Below are 20,196 nucleotides of genomic sequence, written 5' to 3'. Positions count from 1 at the left end.
GCTATAGCAAAAACATGTGTTTTCTGTTGATCACATATTATATAACTATTAGGAACTTTGTATTAGCTCAGAACTTATATCTATATTAAATTTACAAAATAATTTTCAAACACGGTATGTATTTTTAAAATTTAACTCTTAACTACACAGGTGATTTGTAAAATAAAGCAAACATTATACTAGTACAATTAATTTTATTTTAAATTAGCTTGAAAATGTTACATGTAATATTTCGAGACTCTTCAACTAAAGCTTAACAAATTACCCTATTCTCCCAAATAAAAAGTGAAAAAAAGAACATATCTCAAATGATATATGTATAATTCAATATATCTAGTTTAATGATGATATATTTTTCAGATTATAACTGAACAAGTTTTGGTGAAATGTATTATACTACTATCACTTAGTTGTGCTATGCAAGTACTTTATTATGAAAAATAAAATTAATTATGATTTAATTTCTAATAGAAAACTGAGATTAATGTCTCAAATACTTATTATTTAAACTGGATTTTTTTTTTTCTTAATTATTCGTTATTATAACTTACAAATATTTTAAGTATCGTATTAAACGATAAATACACAAAAGTTTAAAGAATGAGGTAATGTGACTATAAGTTGTCTAGAGTATGATTGTATAACCTGTATACACGAAAACAAATTTGAGTATTTAATCATAATTTAAACAATTCCGTACTTAAAATTGTTTACAATCATTAAAAATGTTATCAACAAATATACTAAATACAGTCACATAATAAATGTATTTTTAGTTTAATTAACAAGTACAACAATTTCTAAATGTTCGAAACAAAACAAACTTAAATTTTCAAAAAGAATGATTATATAATTATTTAAAACTAAAAAAGAAATTATTATTTAATTATTATCTGTCAAAGTGTATACTTAAAATACCAATTATCAGTATTCAGTGGTTGGCTAATAATAATTGTTACATATAAACACTTATATCGTCAAATATAAGTATTGCTTATACTAAGCAACTCTAAGTATATTTATTTTTTGTATAAAATTCCCTTTTTTAAGCAATCTTAAAATTTAATCATACTTGCATTATTTAAATAACTGAGACTTAAGTATATAGTATTTTTAACTGACCGAATTCCACACAAAACACTATGTCTCAAGTAAAAGAATGTCTACAAACACAATCATTTGAAGTACGAAAATACACTAATATTTTAACAATACCATTGTAATGCAGTATTATAATGTGATATAGTATATAACGTAATGTGTCATATTTATTTAGTATATTACTAAAAAATGAACTTGACTATTTTATAGTGTTCAATAGTACCTAACGCCATTCCTAAAGCCTGTTTACAGAAAATTGAAAATAACAATTGTAGATCTCAAAATTTAAATGCTTGCCAAACTCTAAAGGTAATAATACATAATAAAAGTACTCAAATTTGTTATGTTATAGACAATAGATTTATCAAGTTTACATATTTTTGATTAACCGAATTCTAAACAATTATTCAATGTTTTTAAGAAATGTCTCTACTTTTGATAAAAAAAAAAAAAAAGTATAGGTATACATTTCCATTTAAAAATCAAAAGTCTATAATAAATTTAAAACAAGAAAAAAATTAAGTTAAAATGTTAAAACTTTCAAAATATTATATACTAACCTATATATTATTTGAAATAATTATTATTCACTCTTGATGCATCTGCTTGTTCTTATTTATAAACTTAATTTGTTAGAAGAGCAATTTAATTAAATTAATGATTGGGCAATTAATTTTAATCTATAGAAAAATCGATGAACATCTTATATTCATAATTCATCAATAAATTCATTCAAATTCATCATCATATTTTATTAATGCTAATCCAACTACAATATTTGGGTAATTACATGGAGCAAAGAAATTCAATCTGATTATATTAGTTATTAGTATATTTTAATGTTTTTATGAGAGCTGAGTAAATGGTAAAGAGATACTCCAAAAAATGTTAGTCAACTCATCTACTCTGCTCGTTTAAGTATACTTTAAATACTTATAACTAGAGCACGGATTTTTATGCACTAAAAAAAAAAATCGAAATATGCTATATAATATGCATTATGCAGTAAAAATCATAAAAATATACAACAAATATACGAGAAAAATTTTTTATTTATAAAAAATTCAAAAATTAAACTACTTAAAATAATTAATTACTAAAATAAACTAAGTATACAAAAAATATTCGTTTTAATATGCAATATATTTCGAATTTTGTAAAAATATACAGAAATATACAAATAAAATGTCACCATTAAATTCAAATTATTATAATCCGTGAAGATAAGTGACAAAAATCCAAAAAAGTAAAAGGGAAAAAACATACAATTACTTAGAAATCCGCGCTCTACTTATAACTAATAAGCTACCTAGGTATCCAAAATGTTATTTTGATAGATCGGAATACCTACCCCAAATAAAATTTTGGTTCAAAACATTAAACTGAAAATGTATGTTGTCATTCAAAAGAATAAAAACTTTAGGAAATAGAATAGTTTTCTAAAAATGTTGTTTTTTACAATTTAAAATTATGTCGGTAAAAGAAATATTTTCAAAAATGTTAATGCTTTCTGAAATATTGAGTATCTTACATTTAATGTATCACCCTGTGTATAAATTGATTTAATATTTCCTATGAAGAATTTTTTTTACAAACCTCTCTTTTTATGCTTACTATAATAATATGTTAAACTAAATTATGTACGTACTACGAATATGTGAAGAAACGCAATTTAATAATATATACACTAGAGACGCAGACAGGATAACAATACAATAGATATTCTTTGTTGGGAGTCATTTATACGATGATATATGAAGTCCATTATTATATTATTTAGATAGCGACTATTATAGATAATTTATATATATATATATATATATATATATCCATTAAACTTATATATTTATGAGTAGGTACTAAAAAATGAAATGTGGACCATTTCCCATTCACAAAAACAAAATGTACTTATATATTATGTAATATATTTCTTGCCCTGAATAATGATAGTACATCATTTGCGGAGCTTGAAAAATTTAGTTATGGAGGGGGGTCTTAAGCCCTAGATTACTTAATAAAAATAATTATTAATAATTTCCTGTTTGCTTAGAAATAATCTAGTATAGGCATGGGCGCCCATTGGGGGGGGGGCAAGACAGGGCACTTGCCCCCCTTGGAAAAAATATTACCACAATATTACCTTATTACCGAGGGAAATTACTTGTTGAAATCACTTTTAAGATATGAAATAAATATAAAAATATACTCATTGTTATCGTATATTAACACCATAGATAGGTCGTATTCTGTAGTCTGTATAACCTATACGTAAAATAATTTATCGCAGATAATTTGTGGTAAATCTATAAAGATCACAATATAGGTACTACAAATATTTTAACCTAACGCAAACAAGGATACTTTCATTCAGGATGTCATTAATATGTTTGGAATAAAACGAAGAAATTTACAGTTCTTATTTACTGATACCGAATAATATACTTAATTATATAATTTAATTTCTATTTTTTTATATACTTATTAAAATTATTATTTATTTATTTATTTATTCATATGAAAATTATTATATATTTATTTATTTATTCAGAATTTATTTCAGTGTTATAAATACTATACTTACCTAAAACACATAAGTGAAATTTGGCTAAATTTGTAAATCTACGTATTTATAAAATGTATGATTGATCATTACAATTAATTTTGTTTTACTCGACGTACTGTAAAATACAAATTTTCAATCAAAAGCAATCGCTTAATTATACGATTATTGATTTTTAGAATCGATTCAAATATATACAGCCATGTCGACGGGAATCGTACAAACCAACCTTGGTAAGTATTTTGAAAGAGTAAATTTTTTTGTAATTAAAATTATCGTAACTTGTTTCAAAATAAAAATATTAATAAAAGCCTCTACATTTTCCTAAATAAAAATCAATTCGCTCTAAACTTAAAAATAACAGAGTAAAATTAATTATTGTAAACATACTCGTAAAATTTGCAGTTGTATTTTTGTAAGACGTATACAGCATATTATATGAGTAACAGTAAGAACTATAAATTCATATTTTTTACCTACTAAAAAAACAATTTAAAAAAATATACATACTCTTCTCAACACATGATAAATCACCAACTTCATGTCCTTCTTCAATCCAGACACCATTACTATCGTCAACTTAAATACCATAAACTTTTTACTCAAACAATAAAAGTCAATAAATTGGGAACACTATTGATAATAATTATTGTATAAAATATCAGCTTCTCGAAAATCCTTGGACGACACCAATAGATTATTTATTTTCCTGTTTAGAATATATTATAAAAGAAGGAAAACAGGATACGTTCATATGTGGGTATTATACATTTTTTCAATTGGTTAGTATTTTCTCCATCAAAGTAGGAAATATTCTGAAAATATTGTCCAATTTTTAATAACCTTACTCAAAAGTGGTTTTTAAAAAAACGTATATTTACTAAAATTGACGACATAGCCAATAGTTAAATTTACAAAAATATTAGGCGAGTAGGAGATTTAATACATCATGAAAGAACATAATACCACAAAGAATCTGCGGAATTTTGTAAAAACTTTTTTGAAAATTTATCATAATCCCAACTTAGAACCACACATAGTTTATTGAATACTAACCGTTTAGCAGCAATTTATAAGAACAGAATACGCCTCATTCCAATGGTCAAAAGTATAATATTTTTGAGCAGACAAAACAAAATTTCTCTTTGAGGACACAGATATAATAGTATATTATTAACAACGACTTTAGTAAATACCAAAAACCAAAGTGCTTCTTTAAAGTTTAAATTAAGAAAATTTTAGAAAACTATTTAAGTTTTTAGTTAAGTCAGATGATCATGTTTTTCAAAACCATCTTCAAAATACTTCTTCAAAGGCCACATACATAAGTAAAGTTTCAGTTAAGTAATTTTAAATCATACACTATCAAGACTTTCGAAGAGCTGTGGTCAATGAAACTCTTGAAACATTCATAAATAAATTTTGTTTTAAGATAAATGTATAATGATTCAATTAGAGAATATTTCGTCATATTTATCAATGCTTTTAGTTTCGATTTTACTAGAACTTAAAGATTACAAAGAAAGTAGAGAAAATAGCGAAGAAAAATAAATTTCAATAATTGGAGAAATACTAGCTAATATCATTATCAAATAAATAAATAGTATTGGTCTTGATTTCGAAAAATATGTGGGTGTAGGAACTAATGGATACATCATAATAGTGTCAAAACTTAATGGAACTGTTAGTTAAATAATTAAAGTAGCACCTCATGCCCGAAAAAGGGTCTTTCAGTGTACTTAGCTAGTTTTTTTTAACGTTTAGCTAAAAATCTATTCCTTAGGTAACAATTAAAAAAAAATGTATCGTAATTTTTATTAATTATAATATCACATAATTATTGAACAAAATAAAATTCCACCTCCCTAATAATTACTTTGGATCCGCGCCTGATGAGTGAGACATCTTAAGACAAAGCATTTTTCTCAAGTATAATATTTTACATATATTTTTCAGTTATAAGTGTAGGTACCATCTTGAATAGTATATTGTATAAATTATACACTATGTATATCATATACTATATAGCAATCGAACGTGAATAATAAACCATTTACTGATGATTCTGTATACAATCATTCATACTACCAACACAACGTGTGTGAAAACCGGCCAAAGGCCATTGTGCACAAAGACCACTTAGTTATGGCTGGAAAATTTCAAGACCAAACATCACAAAAGGTAAGTGAAGTTTTTTTTTTGTTTTTTATATTTTATATTATGTCTAGCCGTCTAGGACTCAAACCTTATCAAATTCGCATATGTTTTTTTAGCTTACAATTAAGCGTGTAATATATTTTTTACCTTCAAAATCGTTAAAAAAAATTTAAATTTACTATGCACATAAGTTTAATTGTTGGACACATGAGTACATAGGAATACAGATAAAATTACAGTATATACAGTATATATATTGAAAATTAATGTAATAGATTGACATGTATATTACTGTATATAAATTAATGTTTAGTGTGAAATTTTGCTTTTAAAGTCTGTTCTGTAATGTATTATCAATGCTTATTTTTTTTATTATCTAAAGTTGTGAAGATACAGATTATAGGGTCAGAGAGAGATAAAAAAAAAAAATATTAATATATGAGGAAAGCAACTTTTCATTATTGTAAGTTTACAACTTATAAAATGACAGTCCATTTCATATTATTAAACGAAAATAACAATAATTTTTTTTTCATAAAAACCTTTGAAAATAGGTAAAATAAAATTTATATATACAAATATTTCAATGACTTACAGTTTTAGAGGTACTGACATAGACTAATATACAAAAATGTATAATTTTCTTGCACACATTTTTATATCTTATTGTTGGTTTGTGACTGTCACAGATGAGTTACCCAGTACAATGTTTATCAGTAGTACAAAAAATCGTGCCCAAAAACAATTGTCTGGGGGGCCAAGGAACAATGCGGATGATGACTACCCAGCAACATGATTATTACGGACCATGCAACTACGACAACCTCGGACGTAGCAAAAAAATTGTACAATCTGACAATCTTGTGGTGAACTCTGACTGTCCGATGGTGGGGCTCACCACAAACTCTTGTTCCTACCAGCCAGTATATGCGAAGCGGGAGAAAAATTTTAAACCGAACCAATGGTAAGCCTAAGCGCCACTACAGTATTTATCGTGGAGGGGGAGTGAGTATAGAAAATGTTTTTGAGGTAATTACTGATTCAAAAACTATGCGTAGGTATTATAATATTCTATTTTTTTCTGTTTCTACTAATATATTGATCATTTTATTGAAATTCATTTATTTTGAATCAATATGAATAATACAAAAAGTAGAATGGTTTTAAAAATAATATTTTTAAATATATACCTATTTATTTTTTCAATAAACTATTTTCACACTAAGGTGAACACAAATACTAATAGATTGAGCTTCGTAAATCATAAAGAACTTTCTGGGTGTATATAAAAACTATTCATTGTTTTAATGATTACATTTATTTTATAATATACACTAACTGTTTAACATAATATAGTTATACCGCTCCCATTGAAAAAATGGACTTTAACACAACTAACAGATCTAGCTATAAGAAAATAGAAAAACAGGAAAAAATCCGAACACCGTGGGCTGCAAAATTAAGCTATTGCAAACCAAATAACCCTATGAACTACTGTACTATGTATAACTACAGGTAGTTTTTTTTTTTTTTAATAATTTCTTAAAAATATGCAAATACATTGTTTTCATTATATATTTAAAAATTTTTCCTAACAAAATTTAAAAAATTTAAATAAAAGGCTAATAAACTCGATTAATGTGATAAATATTGAGTTAGCAAAATTAATATTAGAAATCAATATACATATGCTCAATGAGTATTAAAATTCAAAATAATAATAATAAAAAAACTCCAATGTATCATCACTCCACTCATTAAAATTTTTAATAAAAAGATACTTTAAATATTGCAAAATTAATATTTTTGGTAATCTTCACCCAGTTACAAGGAACCAGGTGCATATATGTACAAGGATGATTGTGGTGATACTGTTAATCTCATGACAGACAGTAATTTAGGTAAGATAATATTGTAATAATACTACTAACTAAACTTAATAAATAACACATTAATATTTAATACCACATTTTTTACTAGTCAAAAACAGTTGTCCGTTCACATGTCTGGCAGATAATATAGATAGCAAATTTAAATCAAAATTTACAAAAGCACATCACTTTGATGTTTAGCCTTTTAAGCCACTTCAGTCATTTCACTATACAGAAGTATACAAATTACTTAATAAAAATGTTTCAATTATCATCGCGATAAGTATTACTGTGTGATGGATGGTGGAGCAGATCGCAAGTTGACTTATATAACACTTTAAAAATAAAGATAATACATATTACTTACTATCATTTGTGATCTTTAAAATTTAAATAAATTTAAAATTAACATGTGATTAATATTTTTTTTTACAAATAATATTGTTGGGCTTATTTTTTAAATTTTTCAAAAAATAATTATAACCCTATCTAATTGCATCCAATGAGTGATTTAGTTACACCCACAAAGAAATATTTTGATTATTGATTATTTAAGCAAACATTAAAATCAATAGTTTTAATTTTTCATTAGTAGTTTGAAATAATTTTTTCTACATACACTACCATTTGTACTGCATACATACTTCTATATTTTTTTTTTTTAATTTAAAAATATTGAATAATTAAGAAAACAAAAATTTGATTATTTGGTTGACCATAACTAGTTACCTAGTAGTTATGAAAATTACTAACGAATAGTTAGTTAGATATTCAATTTCATTGCAATATATCATGTGCTAAGTTATATTTTAATATAACCTAACCATGATATAGTGTTATGAAATTCACCAATATACTTTCTGAACTATTGTACATAATAATTTAAAATTTTCAACCTTAACCTAAATATTTAAGAATTTAATAATTAGTAAAATTAATTAATGTAATAAAAATGCAGTATATTTAATAAATAGTTAAACAGTTCTTATGAAAAACATTCAGTGACATCATTCACAAACATAAGAATTAATCATCTACTCATTTTCAGCGATTTCCTCATAACTACAAGAAACTAGGTATTTACCAAGGTATGGGCAGAGTGAGAGTTAATAGTAATATACTTGATACCATCATGTGCTTATGGAAAATAATTATAGAATATTATGAAACAATAACAGATTTTCTTTTAAATAAACAAATAAACATTAAGACTAACAATCAAAAGATAAAAAATATCCTAGTTTAATTTTTGTAGCCATGAAAAATATTTTAAATTATTATAATTTATATTATTTTCCAAAAAAAGTTATGCATAATATACTTTAGTCTACACCAGAAGTTGGCAACTAATTTTTAAAACAGACTGGATAATTTGATAATACATTATTGAGATCCAGAAAACCTTTTATTTCATTTATTTGTTTAGCGAGTTATTCTGGATCAACACAAAATAATTTAAAAAAAATTAGTATTAAAATAAAATAATGATTTCCATTCTCCTTTCCTCCTCGGTTCACCAATTTCAAACTATTAATATTTACTATGAATTATAATCTAACAATAAAATCATGATCAATAATTATTTTTGTTAACAATTAGTTAAAATCATGTTTCTATTTTAATACCTTCTTCATAATCTGTTAAAAATATAATATTAAGTTAAGTACAAAGGTTATTTTTTTATTATTATTATAACTGTTAGGTAATCTATTATAGAACAATTCTAAAACTTAAATATCTATTTCAATATGTATTTTTTTTTTATTTTTTAACTTCAACATATGATTCTATACAGCTATACAGTAAATGTTTGGCATATATGATCTAAATAAAAAAATAATAAAAATAATTCAGTGAAGGTGAGTTTCATAGGAAACTCCAATTTAGCAGTGAAAAGGTTAAACAATTAAAAAAGCCATAAGAAAAAAAAGAAACTGAAAAATAGACTTTTAAGCAATTACATTTTAAAACAAAATGTACGCCATGGTTTAATATTTAAAAATTTAAAGAATATTTGTCGACATAAATACAAAAACTAATAAGTCTTTACAAATATATAAATTGTCAGAGTTTTAAATTTATGAAAATACAGATGCACTTTAGCAAGAAACAATATTTTTTGAAAATCATCTGTTGACCAGAATTAAAAGTTCAGTCAAAAAAGCAACATTTTTCTAACTTAAACTAAAAACTAATACCTAATATCACAATTTTGTAAAATAAACAAATACAATTGCAAAAAATAAATAAATAAATTAAATAACAAAAGTTTTACTATGCTAGTGGTAAGCGTTGTACCCATGAACTTAGGTCAGAGAGTGTAGTAGAATTGAGTGACTCGTCTTCACGTTTACATACAATCAACATTTCAGCAGCTGCACGCCCAGACAAATATGCTCCATGAACTGTGGAGTAAAAATTTGGATGGGTATGTTCCCCAGCAAATGTTATAATAGGCTGTAAACAAAACATGTGTGTAGATAATTATTAATTAAAAACAAATAACTGATTTTTTGCTACTCACAATTTTATTATTATTGACATACATTGGCCTTGCAATGTGTTCTATGTCTAACTGACTTGAGCCTACTCCAATAGCAGTATATGAGCCAAGACTGAATTCATTAGCTTTCCATCGAGTACTATAATAAAATTATTTGTAACAAATCTAAACAAGTATTCAGAGTATTCTATTGTTAAGTTATAAAAACAATGTAAATACTTACCATATACATTTAGATGGATATGGTATACAAGGGTCATTCAAAAAACGTCTCAACACTTCAGTACATTTGTCTCCAATTATTTTATCATCCAATTTTTCCATAATTTCAGCTTCACTTCCAGATAACCAACCAAGCAATAGTGTATCATTTACTTTTGAAAAACTATAAATCTTTTCACTCCAATCTCCAATTTCATCATTTTCCCATAATAAAAGTATCTCATCTGTATCTTGACTCAAAAACGGTCGATCATAATACAAAAAAATTTTATCCACTACACCATACAATAGTCTACCAATAGATTTTTCTTTGTACTTAGGTAATTTTGGACAGAAAATGTCATTGGATTTGAGTACACCCAATGGCAATGTGCATATAATACTGTCAGCTTCATAAATCTTATCATTACAATGAACGTACACAGTTTCATTGGTGACATCCTCTCCTCCTACTTCAATAACAGTTTTATCAGAATCTTCGGAATCTGTACCATTGTCAATGCCTGATGGCCATCTAATTTTTGTCACTTGAGAATTCATTTTTATACAATCAGGTGGTAACTTGTTATGTATTGGATCTAAAATACTGCTATAACCACTGGGCAGTGCAATATTGCCACCCGGCAGTTCTTTGTAACTACCTAACTCAACTAAATCAATATCAGCCATATTATTACATCCAGTAATACAAGTTTCTCGCTTCAGTAAACAGTTAAAAATTAATCGCTGTAATTTACGAACATTATTATTTTGTACTTTTTCCAAATAAATTGCGATTTCGAGCTGCACATGTTCTCCAACACTGTGAATCCCAGGTGGTGGATCAAACGTGCCCGTAAAGTAATCTTCACATCGCCGCAAAAAACACATATATGCCTCATATGTTTCCTAAAAATAAAATATTATTAAAAAAAAAAAAAAAATTATAAATTATTTGAACAGTGACAGATTTATTTTTAAGTTATTTCTCAAATCTTTGGTGATGTTTTTTAAAATCAATTAATTTTTAAAACTTTTAGAGTCTTACTGAATACCCATAGTAGTTTATTTAACCAAATGTAAATTTTATATAAAAAAAAAAAATTAAATTTACATTTTAGTTTTGTATAACTTTTTTTCTTCTTTAATATTTAAAATAGTTTTTTGTTTAAGAGAACTGACCCAAACCTAAAATTGCCATTAGAAAAAAATTATTAAATAAATATTTTAACTTGCTTGTAATAATTGAATAGGAACCTTAGTTCCATCCATTGCAGTTGCAATAATACTGGGTAATTTTGGACGATGAGTAATATCCACTAGACCATTAGCTAAAGCTAATTCATACATAGGATTACCTAATACGCCATGAATCCAATGAGCCCCAAGTTCAATTTGTTGACCATCTATAAATCAGTCATTTATACAAATGTTAATGTAAAGTAACAGTAATATATGTTCATACTTATTTCAGTAGAACATATTCGACCACCAATACGATTCTGTGCTTCCAATACAATAAAATCATTCATATCATGCTGTGACAAATGTGTGGCTGCTGCAAGACCTGCTATGCCAGCACCAATAATAATAACTTTGTGCTTTGAAACATCTGGTAATGGCTCGCCCATAATAATCAGTCTTGATAAATAATCTACAAAAAAATAATACAAATAAAACTGATAAAATTAAAAATTAAAACAATAATAACAAAATACTAATATGTATGATATTTTTACATACAAAAATTGTTTTGTCTGATAAAACTTGTCACTTTGGTTAACTTTACTATTTACAAATATCTTAATTTATAGTTATTAATTATATGTTTAAATAGTAATTAATCATATTGGTTAACTGAAATCTTTAATATCATTAAGCATTCAAGCACAAATGTTTATTTACACAGCTTTCTCTATGCTATTATAACATAATTAATGAAAGTAACAATTAGGAAAAACTATTAAGAATCATTAAAATTATTTCAGAAACTTCCAGATAATTTATCCACTAAAGATTTTTAATACAACTATACTCACGTGTTTCATTCAAAATCTCTAAGGTTATGGATGGGCTACTTGGTCATTAAAATAATTTGAAAAATAAAATTCTTAGGCAGGTATAACTGATAAGTAATATTTTTTTACCTTTAGTTATGCAATCATAATTTTTAATAAATTAATTGATATGATTATTTTAAGGAGCTTATTTTTAAAACATTTTAAATTTAATAGGTAACTAAGCTTTGTCAGAATTTATATATAAGATATTTTTTTGTTGAAAACCATATCCCATAAAGTTAAAAGTATTTAACCTATCTTCACTCAGTGAATTCTACAAACAAGTTACAATAATTTTTAAATTAGACTTGGCAGTCTAGTTTTAAAACAAATATTTAACCAATAAAGGTATGTTACATAAACATTTTCAAGTTATTTCAATAATAGTTTAAAGGATTATCTAAATTGAAAGAAGCATAAAAACATACTTATAACAAAATGTTAATTTTTGATATAAATTACTGTAAAACATATTTCATTAGAGAAACAAACAGCAAAGGTTTTGTATGCTGTTTTCTTTGCAAAAAAATGTTGTAAATGTTTTATCAATATTAACAATATTTTATTGAAAGTTTTCATTATTATAAAGATTATTATTACCTGCATACAAATTAAGATGCGATTACAAATTGTATTCTAACATAAAGCAAAATTATATAATTCTAGTAATGAACTATTCATAACTTCATAATATCTACATTTTTACAATTATCAAAATTGATAGGTTATATACAACACTAAATCTAAGTATATTTTATTTTCATTTTAAACTTATTCTCCCTTGCACTCAACAACTTTATTTATTATAATAAATTATCACATAACCATAATAAATCATAAAATATAGTGTCCCAAACAAAGACTGAACCATCTAGAAAGTTCCTGATTTCAATCAGAATTTATCATCTTTTTTTTGTTGGTATTCAAGAAAATATAGTATGGGTATTAATAAAATATAAATATTAAAGTACTTACTAGTTATTTGGTATCCAGAAATTCATCAATCATGCTATAAAATGTCTTGGCCAACCTTGACAAAGTATATGGTTTTTTGTCATGTTATGTGGGATAAAGGGATAAATGCCAAGCTAGCTAATGTACATACTAAACATAAAAAAACATTTGATTAAAGTTTAAAAACAATCTTATACTATTTTGAATGTTGCTAATGAAAAAAAAAACAGAGCTATAAAAATTGTAATTGATAAGAGTTACCTGATAACATCAACCAATAGATAATGGGGTGAAAATGACAAAATGGAAATTATGTCGCCAAACGGGCAAACGATTACACTGCAAATTACAATCTGACCGATCTCGCGATATCACAAACAAGTAACAAGTAACAACCAATATTCAGGGACGGATTTAAACTTTAAAGCTCTGTAGCCTGTTTACTTTTAACTTCATAAAGTTTAAACATTAATTTGACGTTGTAGTCTGTTTAAGAATAATAATAATGGTTGATATTATCAATAAAATATAATAATAATTTTTGACGTAAAATTTTAAATTTACGTTGATCATAATATAAGTAATTAACTAGTAGCCAGATACCATTCAACAATATTGTAAAATATAATAAGGGCACAAGATCTTTTAGATGCTACAACGACTATATAAACTGTTTATTTATTTCAAGTAGGTTTTACATTAATACATGTTGCTACATAAAATATAAAAACACTTGTTATTTTTTTGATACAAATCGAACTTAAAATTTAAAAAATAAAGTTCCATTTTGTATATTTATTTTAAATCTAATTTGTGTAAACTTCAATTGAGTAGGTAGATTTTTTTTTTGTATTTACCGTTAAATAGTTTAAAATAACAGTGGAGCCCTTTGTAAATTGTAACTGTAATATAAGTTAGCTGTCTAACTCTACTTTTCCTTCTTCACAAAAAAAAAAAAATGGACATGCCAAATCTTTCTTTTACTTTGTACTTGTCTAATATCTTAATTAGTGGTAAACTGGTACTTAACGTCTTATGGTTGTCGGTTAATAATAATATATTTTGCAATAATTGTCAAATGCCGCCGTAGAAACCGATTGTGCAACCGTACCATTCAACCACTCATCAACAATTATTATTATTGTGATAATGTGATATGAATATTATTCGATAGTATTGTCTACAACAGCGACACTTCACGAAAACACTTGGTTATCCGAAAAGCCGACACTGTGGCCTTGAGCTTCTCGGTGATTACGTCCTCTACCACACTTCCACTATGACAATCATAGACGCTCACAGCTGACTGACATATCACTACATTGTATGTTGCGAACCTACTTGTGGATGTGAATACTTATTATTTTTCGAAATTGTAATTAATTAGTCTATTAGTATGAGATATTTAATTCCAATGAAACTATATTATAATGATTGTGAAAGTAGAACCGTTCGTATAATGAAATAAAGTGCAAAAAACAAAATACAAACATTCGATTTATCGTTTTGCTGTGAGAAAGTCGTTCACAACAAACGTGCACAACGTCCGGAGAGTTCGTTCGTAACATCAGTACCAAATCTCCGAAAATCGTTTTATCACGAAGAGTGTCGCTTTCACAATTCATATTATCATCATCGCAACATTGCCGTCATAAACGACATAAACTCAAACTACTCAAAGCTTATTTCGCTTACACACATGTAACGTTCCGCATTTTATCTTAGACATATTGGTGCTCCTCAGCCGCTTAAAGTTTAAGCTTTGTTGTACAAAACATTGCAAAATGAATTTATCAAGAGCGACAAAATCGGGTTTACGACCCTGTGGAAGTAAGTGAACCTATTAAGTTTAAATAAATTTCAACATACATATTTTGTAGACCCCTTCAGAAAATATATACAATTTAGCAAATTTTTTAAATATCGCACCATTCTATTCAAGGTCAACATAGTTATCAAACTGATGTTTCCCCCTAATTATATTTAATGTTTAAAATTGGGTACCTAAATCCAAGAGATTAATAAAGTTTTGTCATAAAAAGATTTAATACATTTTCTGCCTAATAGCTGTGTTTTAATACATTTTCTTAGTCTAATATTTGCTAAAGTAAAATAACTTTTATTTTGTTCTCCTATACATTATTTATATTTAATTTTAATAGATTGATTTGATTATACTTATTTATTTCAATGTTTAATTTTTTTAAGAATTTGAATGAAATATAAATAGTAATATATAAATAAAATTATTTGAAAATTACTTGGGTATCTATAAATTAAATTAACTCATTAATATAATACTTAACTCCAATATTTAGATTATTAAATTAATATCTAATACTAAATTTGTAATAAATAGGCATTGGTATATTTAATTCCATATTTTAGTTAAATATTAACTAATATTAAATTAATTTTTTATTGCAAACTATTTTTGTACATTGAACATTATACCACTATATTATATCTATTATGATTTATAATAGTTATTTAATTTAATATTTTTTATGTGGGTAAGAAAATAATATTATATTAAACTAAATGTGTATAGGTTTTTAATTATAAAAAAAATTATCTAAGTATCAATGTATTATTTTTATTAGATTTATATAACATTAGTTAACCTAATAAAATATCCTACTACTAATAATATTATATAGTATATTATGTTTAATTACATACCTAGAATTTGTATACTAAAATTATTTATAATTACTTATTTTTACCTAAATTAGTTTATAATAAAATAGGTTTAAAGTCAAACTAAAGATTTTTTTGTTTATTTGTGTTAAGTTTATATTTTTTTAAACTAAATCATCAAAAATTTAGTTTTTATTTTAAGTAAATATCTATTAAATACACATATAAATTAGGGTCTTATTCAAATTTTAAGTTAGTTATTTTATTCCATTTTTATTAGTTCAAGGTCAATATAGGTCAAGATTAAATTAGCATGATTCGTTATTTTATATAAATGAATACTAGGTAATCTAACCTTTATCCAATAACTATATTTAATTAAGCTACTTACAAATTGAGATTCAATAAATTACCTAGTTTTATGTAGATCACAATATTATTTCTTTATTTTTTTTTTCAGATTTGTACAAATTTTACAATAACAAACATTTTGGTGCAATTTGTTTGAATCTACAACCATGTACGTTTTCAAACAATTTATTTTATTCAAATGTTGCCTCAAATCAACTTTATCCAACATCCTGTTTGATAAAAAAACTAGAATTTTCCAATCCACATATTCGAAATTTATCTTGCACATCGTCACTTTTATCTGAAAAACCATCTTCTAAAATTGAAGAAACTGTGAATGCAGTCAAAGAAAAAGCTCAAAAAGAAGCTAAAGGGAAAGAAATTACTGCAATTAAACCTACAAAAACAATAAAACAGAAAGTTATAGATGAAGTGATGCACTATTACCATGGTTTTAAGCTTTTGGGGCTCAACGCAAAAATCTCCTTTAAGTTGGCTCTTAAAAAAATAAGAGGTCAGGATTTGACAAGAAGAGAACATAACTTAGTAAGCTAATTAAAGATGATTGGTATTCTTGTTGTAATTGGTCTACCAAACACTTGTTGTCTACCATATAGTTTTTATACACAATTATAATAATAATTCAATAATACACGATACAATCTAATCCTAAATTTGCATAATGTACCTATAGAAAGACAATTATCAACAAATATGTATTACAATATATGTCAATGTATTAAAATTATGAAAAAATGTTTAAATATGTTACAGCACAAATTAAACTGTGACTGATTATTTCATACATTTACAACTACAGTCATGATAACTGCCAGGCCTAGGTTTTATTATAATGTTATATTATTAATGTAGAAGTTACATTGTTTAAAAAAAAATCTATCGTAATCTCCATCAAATCATCAGAAATGCCATAGATGTATGGTAGACAACAGGTGTGCAGTAGACCACATATGACAAGGATACCAAATGATTTCATACATACTAATTACTAAGCAATTTATTGATATATATTTTTTTTTTACTTATTTCAGTTTGTTGAAACTGTGGCTGATCTTTTCCGATTAGTACCTTTTTCTGTGTTTATTATTGTTCCATTCCTCGAATTTACTTTGCCTATTTTTATAAAAATCTTTCCTGGTATGTTACCAACTACATTTCAAACAAAGGATGATAAGGTTAGCTTCAAATATATTTTTATCTCATATTAAACATTTATTTAATTTATATTATTATTTTAGGAAGCTAAACTCAAAAAATCTCTAAAAGTGAAACTTGAAATGGCAAAATTCCTTCAAGAGACTTTGGATAATATGTCGGTGTCTGGTAAAGGACATACATGTGAATCAGCACAAGATTTTGCAAATTTTTTTGCTAAAGTAGTTTACCAACTCCTTATGTTTTTAATTTTTTTATATTTTAACATTAAATAACATTTTAGGTTAGGCAAGAAGGTACTGTTATATCAGCTGATGAAATTCTTAAGTTTTCAAAACTATTCAAAGATGAAATTACCCTTGACTCACTTCCTCGACCACAGTTGGTTGCCCTTTGTCGAGTACTTGAACTACGACCCATTGGGACTTCAAACTTTTTAAGATTCCAACTGACACTTAAACTACGTTCATTATCTATTGATGATAAAGTAAATAAAAATTAATTTTAAATTAAATTATTTTTTAATTTATTAATTTTAAATTTTAAGATGATTCAAAAAGAAGGTGTTGACTCACTGACACTAAGCGAACTGCAACAAGCGTGTAAGTCTCGTGGTATGCGTGCTTATGGTCTTACTGAAAAACGTCTTAAACAACAGCTTACTCAATGGCTAGACCTATCATTAAATGAAAAAGTTCCTCCTTCATTACTTCTTCTCTCTAGAGCATTTAGTTTTACAGAAAATATTCCAACTAGTGATTTACTAAAAAAGGCTATTTCTTCATTACCTACTTCTGTTGGAGTATCAACTGAAGCTGATCTAGGAGAACGTGATGGGGTTATAGATAATAAGGCTAAATTAGAAGCAATTAAAGAGGAAGAACGTAAGGTGAAAGAAGAAATTGAAGAATGCATGGAAGAAAAGAAAAAAGAATTAGAAGATGCCAAAAAGAAACCTAAAGAGCAACCTATTTTATTTAATGAAAATTTAGTGGATACAGCACCTACTTTAACTGACACGACTGGAATCAAAAAAGAAGTAAGTCCAAACATGTTACTTTATGCTTTGATTGTTATTTATCTTATTTTTTATTTATAGGAAGTAACATTAACTGATTTAAAAACATTAGAAAATGCTATCGAGAATTTGAGTTCAGAACAAAAAACACTTATTGTTGAAAAAGAAGAAATCAAAGAATTGAAAGATGAACTCAAAGATTACCAAGAAGTTAGTAAAATAAAATAAATTGTAAATCTTATAAATAATGTATTTTATTTAATACATTGAATGTTGTCATTTATTCTAGGATATAAATGATCTACAAGAAGTAATGAAAACTGAGAAAAAAGAAAAAGTTAGAGAATCCAAAGCAGCTAAGCGATTATTTAAGAAAGTCAATAATATGATAAAGAATATGGATCAAGTAGTTGATAAATTAGAAACTAAAGAAAAAGAAATAAAAAAAGATATTGAAACTAAAACATTGATTGATGAAAAATCTATTAAGGAAAGGTAAAAATTTGACTATTCCGATTTTTTTTCTTCAATTTTACTTATTATGTTAATCTTTCTTTTAGTGAATTAATCAATATTGATGAGCTTATTGGAGCAGTACGAAAATTACAAAACATACCTGATGAATTCAAACTTCAACAGATAAGTGAAGTTCTTAGTAAAATTGATGATGATCAAGATGGTTCAATAAGATTAGATACTGTATTAAAGGTAAGAATCATAACAACAATTATTTTGCTTAAAACTTCTTATATGTATATACTTCTTTATATATATTTTATTTTAGGTACTGGAACTGATTGGTACTGAAAATGTCAAATTATCTACTAAGGAAATGGATATGATAACACAATTAGTTATCAAAGAGGAAGAAATGGAAATTATAGAGAAAATGAACAAAGTACAACAATTGGAAAAAGATGATGTAGCACAAGTTGCAACCCCCAAATTAACTACAACATCTGAAACAATTCCAAAAAAAACTGTTACACCAATCATTGATTCAAAAATTGTTTCCGATACAAAAATACCACCATTACCACCAACAAATACAACAAAATCAGATGAAACCAAAAAACTATAAGTTAATAATACAATAGTTCATAAATTCAAACAATCTTTCATCATTCAAATTTAAATACAATTTAAAAAAAAATGTGATACTGCAATACATTTCCACAGTTTATGTGACTATGTGTTAGTTATCCCTTACAATTTAGTTTGTAAATACAGTTTTTAGTTCAGGACAATTTATTTAATGCTTAAGGAAATTGTCTTCTGGCTGGTTGTTTCTTTTTGTTAAGTACTATAATTATACTGTTATTTGTTTAAAAATAATAATATTGTGGAATTCAAATTTATATATTTTTATTATTTTTATCACTTTTTTCTTTAAAAAAAATACCCTCATTATTTAAAACTCCTCTTTATAAAAGCTTATAAAATTCTTCACTAAAATAGTAAAATTAAATATATTTTACCATGATATTATGTAAGACTGTTTTAAACTATTTGTTTATTTACACTTGAATTTTTATTAATAAATATATTTAAAAGAGCATATTACTTGTATCTCAAAACATGCAATATAAAAAAAAATAACCAGA

General features: G+C 25.4%; 3 protein-coding genes across 3 annotated transcripts; 2 read left to right on the top strand and 1 right to left on the bottom strand.

Moving 5' to 3' along the window:
* The first annotated feature begins 1,142 nt into the window (after positions 1 to 1,142).
* On the top strand, positions 1,143 to 8,018 carry LOC112597970. Its single transcript, XM_025344243.1, has 8 exons — positions 1,143 to 1,184; positions 1,312 to 1,410; positions 3,841 to 3,894; positions 5,690 to 5,842; positions 6,508 to 6,782; positions 7,175 to 7,333; positions 7,643 to 7,719; positions 7,799 to 8,018. The coding sequence occupies exons 1-8, from the start codon at positions 1,143 to 1,145 to the stop codon at positions 7,888 to 7,890; spliced, it is 951 nt and encodes a 316-aa protein (XP_025200028.1). The 3' UTR covers positions 7,891 to 8,018.
* A 1,739-nt stretch (positions 8,019 to 9,757) lies between these two features.
* Positions 9,758 to 13,638, bottom strand: LOC112597969 (spermine oxidase). The gene is made up of 6 exons (XM_025344242.1): positions 13,429 to 13,638; positions 11,859 to 12,047; positions 11,630 to 11,799; positions 10,416 to 11,302; positions 10,214 to 10,331; positions 9,758 to 10,146 (listed from the first exon to the last, which is right to left on the bottom strand). Exons 2-6 carry the CDS (start codon positions 12,022 to 12,024, stop codon positions 9,964 to 9,966), a joined length of 1,524 nt encoding a protein of 507 aa, XP_025200027.1. The 5' UTR covers positions 12,025 to 12,047; positions 13,429 to 13,638; the 3' UTR covers positions 9,758 to 9,963.
* A 1,120-nt stretch (positions 13,639 to 14,758) lies between these two features.
* On the top strand, positions 14,759 to 19,950 carry LOC112597968 (mitochondrial proton/calcium exchanger protein). Its single transcript, XM_025344241.1, has 10 exons — positions 14,759 to 15,237; positions 16,508 to 16,944; positions 17,451 to 17,594; positions 17,658 to 17,795; positions 17,858 to 18,061; positions 18,122 to 18,613; positions 18,674 to 18,802; positions 18,882 to 19,087; positions 19,153 to 19,300; positions 19,377 to 19,950. Exons 1-10 carry the CDS (start codon positions 15,192 to 15,194, stop codon positions 19,671 to 19,673), a joined length of 2,241 nt encoding a protein of 746 aa, XP_025200026.1. The 5' UTR covers positions 14,759 to 15,191; the 3' UTR covers positions 19,674 to 19,950.
* The last annotated feature ends 246 nt before the right edge of the window (positions 19,951 to 20,196 follow it).

The sequence above is a fragment of the Melanaphis sacchari genome, unplaced genomic scaffold (assembly GCF_002803265.2).
Source record: "Melanaphis sacchari strain LSU unplaced genomic scaffold, SCAv2.0 Contig44_pilon_pilon, whole genome shotgun sequence".
Lineage (NCBI taxonomy): Eukaryota > Metazoa > Arthropoda > Insecta > Hemiptera > Aphididae > Melanaphis > Melanaphis sacchari.
The sequence above is the reverse complement of the archived record's forward strand: the minus strand, read 5'-3'. Positions and strand labels throughout refer to the sequence as shown.